Raw genomic sequence first — 9,932 nt, 5'->3', positions numbered from 1 at the left:
TCTGCTCCCTTCTTCCCATCAGGCCAGCCAGCCAGCTCTCGCGAGAGCAAGTGCGCTATTTAAGAAGCCACACCGCCGTTGAGCAGCCCTTGCCTTGGCCTCCCAGAGAAGGTGACGAGGACAGAGGGTGAGTCGTGTGGGGGGGTCGCTTGCGCTATCCGGTGCCATCCGCGGCGCTGGGCCCCTGGGCTGGGCGGGGACCCTCAGGGGAGGCTGGGGAGGATCCGGGGCTTTGTTGGTGGGAGGTCATCGATTAGCTGCGACAAGTGATGGGGGTCTAAATGCAGCCCCGCTCCCCTCTAAGGGCTGGGGGGCCTGGCCGGTCTCTCTGGCCTTGTCCCTCCCTGCCCCAGCAGCATCATGGGCTAATGGTATGGCCCGCTCCCTTGCCAATGGTACGGCTCACCCCTTGAGAGAGGCGTCCCCTCCCCTGGCGAGGTGCCTTGGAGCTAGTGTAACCTGGAAAACGGCCCGGCCCCGCCGAGTGACCAGAGCATGGGGCAGCGGCGGGTGTCGGGTTCCTCCGTTCCCTGCTCTGCCGTGGGCTCACTGTGACGTGGGGCAAGTCCTTCATCCTGCTTGACTGACTCAGGTGTAAAATGCTTCGGACCGCATGTGGGTGTAATTAGTACTGTGTGTACGGTGAGAGCCTGGCTGGCTGCACGGTGCTGTAGAAGTGGGGAGAGTGATAGAAATAGACAGCAGCAGTTTTCAGACGGAGTGTCTTTTTTTTAATCAATTTGTGGGAGGAAACACAAACCTTGTTACAGCAACACAAGGGTTTTGGGGAAAACTTATGCTGACCAGACAGCAAGTGTGAAAAATTGGGATGGGGTTGAGGGTAATAGGAGCCTATATAAGAAAAAGATCCCAAAATCAGGACTGTCCCTGTAAAATTGGGACATCTGGTACCCTAGGAAAACTCCTTTCAAATGTTCAATTTTTAACCCTAACTTTTATTTCTCCGCCAGGAGAGGTGGTGGTGCTGCTGCAGCAGGGATCAGGCCTCGCCAAGCTAGGGTAGGGAGAAAAGTGGTGTTGTGGAACTGCATGAAAAAGTCTTGTTTCTGCATATTTGTATAAACATCTAAGTTTGAAAGCACCATAGTTAAGCAGCTGGTGTGCTGTGACTATCCATTATTTCTCTGTTACCTTGTGACCCCTAAACTGTACTATCTCACTTCCCAACTTTGTTCACGTAGTAGCAAACACTGGAAATATTAATCTTTAGTATTGTTACAAATTATCTGAGCTATCACAAGCGAAAGTTAAAAGTACCTTCACAGAAGAGAGAGCACCTTTTGACCTTAACTGATACAATGTTTACTTTTCTTGTACAGATCACTTTTCTACTATTGTCCCTTGGCAGGGAAAAGTCTTAAGACTTAATATAATTCCTTAAATGTCTTAAACTAGCCAAAGCAGATCCTACTCCCTACATCACCTTTCCCCTTTATCTGCAGGGATTGCAAACTCATGTGTGGCTCCCCCTTTGACATCACAACCCTGCACTCCTAACATTCTTTATTTCAATAGTTAGCGGTTAACACCAGATGCTGAAGGCTGGCACACTTTGCTAGTGTCAACTGCTGATGTTAGCCTGAGATCTGTACATATGTCAATGTTCAAGACTACTTATCTAGCTTATTGGGCTAAACTGTAGGAGTTTGATCTAGTGGGGATGGGGTTTTCCAGTATGCCTGGTGGAGGGAAAGAGTGAACAAATCAATGGGACATGTGTACCCCATACGCCATCAGGTGTTTTGGAAAACCCCACCCTTGAATTTTAATCCCTGCTTACAACACACCTTGTCCATTGTTTTGGGCATGTCTCACCTCTGCCTCAGTTTTTTATCCATAAGACAAGAATACTTTCCTACATCAGTGATGTGAGACTGCAAAGCACTCTTTTGGACACAACTAAATATTGTTAAAAGTGCACACCTTTTTAAACATTACAACTGTTTCTGAAATATCACTGGGCAATATAATAGGTGATTATCTGCAAAGACTTTTATTTACTGCTCCAAAATACCTGAATGCTCAATATTGGGGCAGGGCAGGAAGGATATTTTATACTTCACCCTGAAGATTTTTAATAAAAAATATTTGTTGGACAAAAATGTCTTAGAACTGAGGTATTTGTAGTAATTTTGCAGAATCCTAAAAGGATGGGTTATGTCCACCTTATCTTCATGCTAATGTTTTTCAGACTACTTGTCACTGCATACACTATGCATGTTGCAGTTATTTGGCTGCAGGTGAAGAAAATGAGTGCCATACCCTACACAGCTGAAAGTTGATGGTTATTCTGAACTCTAATACAAAGTAGTTTGACATTAATAGAAGAAAAGATACTGATCAAGCCCTTTGGATGAACCTGTTTTTTTTCAGTCTCTCAAAATAGTTAAGGCAGTGGTTCTCAACTGATTACACATTGTGGGCTGCATATGTGGCCTGCAGTGTGTTACCTGAACTGTGGGGACTGACTGGGCAGGGCAGCCTGGACCCCTGCAGTGCTGGGTTGACTGGCTGCTCACTCCACCCTGTCTGCATGAGGCCAGCTGGGAACCTGGAGGGACCCGGCACATGGGCCGGCCTTGTGCTAATTGGGCCATGGGTTGAGAACTGCTGACTTAAGGTAACCTAATTGTAACGAAAAAAGACAACCCTGGTGAGTGATCTTTTATTGAATATTTTTTATTTTAGAACAAATTGAAAGATCAGAATGACTGATACTGATGAAGCCAAGACTTCAGCTTTTGACCACTTTGAAGATTCCCAAGATCTAATATATACGCTGCAAGAACAGTCTAATGTGCATGAACATGTAGCTGCAAGGAATTCATGTTTAGGCTCTGCACAGAAAGATTCTGTATGTGAAAAATCTTCACAGGAATCCTACATCAGTGGTAGATCTTCCAAATATTTCACCTACTTGACCACTGTTCCAACCAATGCTCTGCTGGATGACAGCAGTTCAGAGATGTGAGTTCTCTCTTCTCCCCCTTCTTCCCCCCCCAAAAAAGCTACATGTCTGGTAAAACAGACTGAATGCCTTAAATCTCTTAAGATACTGGATCCAGTTGTATGAGATCTTGGTTGAAAACAAACAATTAATACTGCTGACTTCTATTTCGGATGATATACTTGGGTTGGTGCATATGCAGTACAGTAAAACCTCAGTTACAAACTGACCATTCAACCACAAACCTCATTTGGAACCAGAATTACACAATCTGATATCAGCAGAGACAAAAAACAAAGACAGTAGAGTACTGTTAAATGTAAGCTACTAAAAAAAGGAAGGCAGCATTTTTCTTATGCATAGTAAAGTTTCAAAGCTGCATTAAGTCAATGTTCAGTTGTAAACTTTTGAAGGAACAACTTCAAAACACCTGTTCAGAGTTAAAAATATTTCAGAGTTACGAACAACCTCTATTCCCGAGGTGTTGGTAACTCTGAGGTTCTACTGTTCATTTGAGTGATTTTTGTGGGGAGGGCGGTTTCTTCGTTAGCTCCCCACATGTTAGACAAGTATTTTCCAAACACAGGAAGGCAGACCTTGCCCCAAAGAGCATACAGTCTAAATATCTATATAAATAGTTCTCTAGGATACCCTAGAACGCCTAACCCATGTCATATATACTTTGGCTTGAAAGACTTCATATCTCTACCAGCCACAATTCCTTATTTCTTAACTCCCTTCCAGTTTTGCTTTTTTGGGGGCCAAATTTTTTTTATTTAATCAAACCATATGGTGATGGGCGTACCAGGAATTGAGTCTTCATTCCTCCTACATTTTAAGCTGGCTTTTATGATTTATTAAACAATATAATTAGCCTTTGAATTACCTTTTTTGATTAGGCAACATTATTAAGGCTCTAGGACTAAAATTCCATCTGGCTTTTTTCAATTTGGTATAAACATTTTTTAAAGGCTTGCAAATACCTTGTAATCTTACTTTTAAACTTTCCAATAACAATCCAGTGCCTGTACTTGAATAACAAGGAAGTGACTTTCAGTTCCAATAGTCTGTTCCTCTGTAGTTCCTTTCATCCAAAGTCTTCCATAAACAGTGGATCTGATTCTGTCACCCTATATCTTGTGTAGGCAATCCTAGTGCAAAATTGGGAGTAAACTTTGCATTTGGTAGCACTTGTCATTGTGCAGATTAACTACACAGAGTTCTGGGTAAGAGAATTCAGCAAAGAAATCTGTTATAGGCTTGTGAGATAGAGAAGTGTGGCTGTTCTCCAGCTGGGTTAAATGAAGAACAGGATGGCTTACCCAAGGTCAGTCAGTCACTGGCAAAGCTGCAAGTATGGAATATAACCCAGGAGCCTGGGCTACCAGCTTCTTCCAAACCACTATTCAAAGGATTATTTCAAAGTAACTTTACAGTGGGCTTTTACTACTGAACAAATTTTTTTGTGTAATCAGGTTAAACCAATTTTAACAGTTACAGAAATGAAGGTGCCCTAGTATCATAGCCTTTCTCTGCAGGGTGGTAGCCACCAACAAAAAGCTAAGGAGAGCCATTATATAGACTTTTTAAGGTACAAGCAGAAACTTGATTGTGGCAAGAAGCCTTGCCTTATAAGCTTTTAGAATGTGGTGGAGCGGTTCTCAAACCAAATTGCAGTGTACCTTGAGGGAGGTAAGTGTGCACCTGGGGAGGAGCTAGCTCTCAAACTGCAGCTCCTCCTTTTGCACACCAACATTCACTGGTGGCTTGGTGCAGCAGTGCTGAACCCTTCTTGCTGGGGAAAGGGTTGTGCACTTGCTGATGGAGCAGGCAGGGGCTGCCTCCCCACTGTGCTTCCATAGTACACACCTAATCACTCCAAAGCTACTAGAGCAGAGAAGATAATTTTGTTTGATACCGGGAGAGTTCTTTGTAGTCAGTGTGTAATTTATCAGAAACATCAACTGTGCTTTCAAAAAAGTTAACCATTTACTCTTGTTTTGTTATCATAGTGACCTTTCTGATTCTACTAGCAGCTTGATCCAACAAGAGTGTAACATTACACCGGCAGCTCGTAGTTCAACAAGGCACTTGGCAAACTCTCCAGCAAATACATTAGACAGAGACACTTTGACTGACTCCTCTCTGGACCCTGGGTCTCCATTTAAGTTGGCTAAATCCCCAGGGCTGTCTAGATCTGCACTCAATTTGAAAGCCAGTTTTGACTATCACTTGAGGAGGAAGTACAGGAGACAAGCACATCAAAGATGTAAGGAGAAACCAAAAGAGAGAAAAAAGAGGTACAAGAGCACAGGAAAACCTAGAGGGAGACCGCGGCTAACTGCTCCACAAGAAGAGCAGAAAAAAAGACTTCTAGACAGAGGCTTTCAGTTTCCTTTTGTGGAAAAAGAATATGGAAGGAAACATGTCCCCATGAAAATGATTTTTGAATATGAGGTGAGGTTTTGTCGTTTTTTTTATTAGAGTAGTTTCTAGAGGCAGCACAAACTTCAGTCTTTGCAAACAAACTAGTTGCCAAAAGGTAACTATTGTGCTTTTGCACTTAAGAACCACTGACTAATTTGGTCAGAGTACAGTGAATTAAATTCACACTTTCAGTACAACATTATAGATGAGATTGTATGCAAATTACTTGACAGCATAATTTATCAGTTAGTACTAAATCCTTGAAACTGATTTGCTGTATAGCACATTTTAAATATATGCTGAAGGGTCTATCTTTGGTATTAGAAGTCAGAAATAAACAGATGTAGTCTGTCTTAATAATGGCATTGATTTTCAAGGTCTTGCATAATGTAACAAGAAATCTGTTTTTCTTAGCAAGCAGCTTTAAAGGGATATTTCCAATACATTAAGCTGCTCAAATATGAAGAACATCTCAAAAAGGCTTTAAAAAACCTGAATGCTAGTGAGGATTTAGAAAATGAATGTATGGCGATGCGGAAACACAAATACATAGATGACGAAGGACCCATTTCTCCTATTCAGGAGACAGAGTAAGTTGACACTTAAATACTTTTTTTTTGAAATTTGTAACACCTTCCATCTATTTCCTTAACTGGCATTGAAGTTACGATGAATGCTATCTGTGTACTACATATCATTAGGGAAATTTATCCTTGCAATATCTCTTTGAGGCAGGGAAGTAAATCCCCATACAGATCAGGAACTGAGGAATCAGAGTGAATTAGGCTACATCTTCACTACGGGAGGGGGGGGGGGGTCGATTTAAGATACGCAAATTCAGCTACGCAAATAGCGTAGCTGAATTTGACGTATCGCAGCCAACTTACCCCGCTGTAAGGACAGTGGCAAAATCGACCTCCGCGGCTTCCTGTCGACGGCGCTTACTCCCACCTCCGCTGGTGGAGTAAGAGCGTCGATTCGGGGATCGATTGTCGTGTCCCGACGAGACGCGATAATTCGATCCCCGAGAGGTCGATTTCTACCCGCCGATTCAGGCGGGTAGTGTAGACCTAGCCTTAGTTTCTCAAGGTCACATAGAAAGCTTGTGGCTGAGCTGCGCATTCAACTCAGGTCATCCAAGTCTCACTGCAGTGCGAGACCATCATCCACTGTGTGCATGTTTTTGAGACTTGATCTATGAACTTTCAACTCTGGTAATTTAAATTTAATTGAGTTTAAATCTGGATTGGGAATTACTAATTCTTGTAATTAAAAGTAATTCTTGTTTTGAGAAACTGTTCACACCTTAATTTCATGCAGTATCACTTTGTGTGGGAGGATAAGAGCCAACCCCAGTTTTTAAAAAAAAAAAAAAAAAAAAACTTGGTATTTTCTAATATAGGGATTGGATTGGAAGTTTATGGAGTAAAACATGTAAAGTATGAGGACTGTTTTTTTTTTTTTTTTTTCCTTGCATTTTGTTTGACTCAGTGAACAAAGTGGAATGGGAAATAGTCAACTTAAAATCATTCTTGTCTGAAATTTGTCTACACTTATTGCAAATAGCTGAGCTTTCTATAGCTGAAAGATTAGAGACTTAGTCTTTCTAATGCTTAGTCAGTTAAATTATTATGTAAAGTTTTACTGTTCTCATATGTGGTCAGTCACTTCCCCCCATTTACATGGGTGTTTCACACAGCCATGAGGGGAAGATGTAAAACCATAACAATTAGCAAGGATGCTTGGGAATCAATCAAATCTATTCCTAACTCTTCTCAAACTGAGTATATTTCAAGTTGGCATGTTCCTTTAAGTGTCAAGGTAACTTACAATGGCTGAAGATTGGGAAAAACTTCTTCATAAGAATAAGAACCCAATCCTTCTGCCCTTGATGACAGTGATAGTGTGACTGACTGACGGAGGCCTAGTTTTGTGAATAAAGGCTGCAGGATTTGCCTTGGTCTCCAATGTGTACAAGTATAAACTGTAGAATGGTGGTGGCTCTGACTAAATTTTCAGAGAAAATTCCATTTAGAGAAGTGGAAAGCTGAAGAGTGGAAAACTTTTTGCAGACTGACTACCCTGCTCAAAATAAGGAGAACCAGAGAGCAATCAGACTATGCATGTTAAAGATTCTTGGGTAAAGGTTACAACTACCCCTTGCATATGTTGCTCAGCTGTGGTCCACTCTCAGATGTAATATCAGGCAAACCTAATCCCCCTACCTCTTTTGGCCCATGTTTGACTGTAACAGCAGTGCTATTTGGCTTTCTCTGCTCTACCCTAATACAGACCTGTCCTCTTAATCTCCTCAGTATGCCAGTTGGCTTTTCTTCATGGTTGCCCTGTCCACTCTCTCATATCTACTCTGAAGGCCTTCTCTCTACCTCTTCCTAATTATCCTCTTTGCAATATCATTGAAAGCTTGTCCTACCTAATTTTTAATTGTCTTGGGAGGTGTCATTTGAGATCAGACTTTTGCAGGAGTGGCCTCCTCATGTAGGTGCAAGTAGTAGCATTGAAGCCAAGAGAAACTCAAGATTTTGTGGAGGTAAAAGTCAGACCACTTGTAGTCTTCGTATTTTGTGCTATTACATAAACCTAACCAAACTCTGTACCATTTTTATTTCAGTGGAGATGACCACAACTTGGATCCTGATCAAGAAGAATTTGGTGCCACAATAGTTGTGAGTAAACCTGAGTTAACTTCACTCCCCGGTGTAGCATTTTGAAGCAAATGAACCAAAAGAACAATCAAGCAAAATTTAAATATTTGTTCCTGGAATTAGACTGTATCTGTGGACTATTATATGCCATCTCTGACCCTGCTTCTTGATATAAAAAAAATTATTTGAAAATTCATGGTTCTGTCTTGTTTGCCACCCCAAACAATCCTAAATTGAGGAATACAGTTCTGAGAATTACTCATGGGTAGTTCTTGGGGAAATATTGTTCTGCATCTCCCCAAATTATTGGCAAAATCCCACTTCAAATTTTGTCTTTATTATAATTGGCTCTTATTCTGATCAGGTTTATATCTTCCATTGACTTAGGAGAACAGCTGTTTCATATTAAGCAGCAAACTTCCAAGGAAGAAAAAATCAAAGACAAAAGCAAAGCATGCGAAACTGATCAGAGAAGATGCAGTGGAGGAAGAACATGCTGCTGATGAGCCTGGGCCTGTACAGGAGATACTACACAGATCAGAAAACTAGTACATCATGGAATCCTGTAAATGCTGGTTGCTGTAACCCTGACTCTGCGCATACATATCTTCATATGCTGCTCCACTTGGCAACAAAACCGTTTTTGTTTGAAGTGACTATGTTCAGCATTCAACTTAAACTTTCAGTTATTGCAAGTGATTAATCTAGCATCGGCTAGGTTGTAAATGTATAACTTCAGTTTCCTTTGGGTGAGTATATGATTTGTTTGGCAGTGTCTAGAGATAAAATTGTAAATGTTGCAATAAAAATAGAGTAGTAAAGGAGCTGCTCTTATAAAGCTTTGAGGTTTTAATTTGCTCAGTACTATCTGTGGAAAGGGAAAGTAAAATATCAAATTAACTTACCTAACTTGGTTCAGAGGTTAACATTGCCTTCTGTCACCCTAACCTTAGTTTAAAAAGATCATGTCTGAACAGTCTTCTGCCTCCATAGAAAATAGTAATATAAATTGAAAAGTGAGATTGAAACTTAATGCATATATTCCATACAGCACGTCACTTTCAAAAGCACTCCATTCTTTTGTTTTTTGTCTAACTTGGACAGAAACTTAGAATTCTGTGCTGATAATAAAATGACTCTTTTTTGCAACCCACAACTGATAACCATATGAGTTGTGCTACTTGTAAGCATGGACAGCAATTGGCGCACATATATTAATGGTGGTAGAAATGCTGAGTATAGAATATTAATACCTTTTTTCTTTGAGACTTCATAAAGAAGAAATGAATCTATCATCCCACAATCCATTCAAATTCTAGTGCTAAATGACCCCAAATGTCTTGTCTTTAAAAAAAAAAAAAAATACGACTTCCTCAGTACTAGTGAATCTACCAAAAAGGTGTGAATAAGGGTTTTAGCAGTTAGAGCACATGTAGGACATAGTTATTAAGTTGTTATAGTGGTATTCAGGGGCCCCAATCTGGAGTGAGATTGTACAAACAATCCCAAATGGGGACATGGTGAGATATTGACAATAATAGAACACAAGCTTATATATTTTAGCTATGTGTACAGTTTGTAGGCTTCATATCTGGGCTTCTTAAATAATCTCATGTTGAATCATTTCAATCGTGGTAGGAACTTCCCTGCTGGCTTGTGGTGTTCAGAATAACCATTTGTGACTTAGCTAATTCAGTAGATAAAAGCAATGTAGAATAAAACTGCAAGACAGATTTTTAGACTGTAGTATCAAACTATCTCTAATGCTGGTCTGAGATAACTGCTTAACTTTTTTTAGGCATGAACGTGACAAACATCCCCTCAGTGTGGTTTGAAAAAAATTATGCTGGATCTGGGAATGGAGTTGTTGC

At 40.8% G+C, this 9,932-nt stretch overlaps 1 protein-coding gene across 3 annotated transcripts; it reads left to right on the top strand.

The window, feature by feature from the left end:
- Positions 1 to 16: 16 nt before the first annotated feature.
- On the top strand, positions 17 to 8,627 carry TAF1D (TATA-box binding protein associated factor, RNA polymerase I subunit D). Of its 3 annotated transcripts, none has more exons than XM_024216365.1 (7): positions 17 to 127; positions 972 to 1,020; positions 2,710 to 2,988; positions 4,981 to 5,425; positions 5,810 to 5,985; positions 8,028 to 8,082; positions 8,449 to 8,627. In XM_024216365.1, exons 3-7 carry the CDS (start codon positions 2,729 to 2,731, stop codon positions 8,608 to 8,610), a joined length of 1,098 nt encoding a protein of 365 aa, XP_024072133.1. In that variant the 5' UTR covers positions 17 to 127; positions 972 to 1,020; positions 2,710 to 2,728; the 3' UTR covers positions 8,611 to 8,627. The 3 variants fall into 3 exon arrangements, with proteins under 3 accessions (XP_024072133.1, XP_024072136.1, XP_024072135.1); XM_024216367.2 differs by lacking the exon at positions 17 to 127 and adding an exon at positions 574 to 592; XM_024216368.1 differs by lacking the exon at positions 972 to 1,020 and having other exon boundaries at positions 97 to 127.
- Positions 8,628 to 9,932: the final 1,305 nt, after the last annotated feature.

This window comes from Terrapene carolina, unplaced genomic scaffold (genome assembly GCF_002925995.2).
Source record: "Terrapene carolina triunguis isolate 2854851 unplaced genomic scaffold, T_m_triunguis-2.0 Scaffold97, whole genome shotgun sequence".
Classification (NCBI taxonomy): Eukaryota; Metazoa; Chordata; order Testudines; family Emydidae; genus Terrapene; species Terrapene triunguis.
Note: the sequence above shows the minus strand (reverse complement) of the source record. Positions and strands in the feature narration are given on the sequence as shown.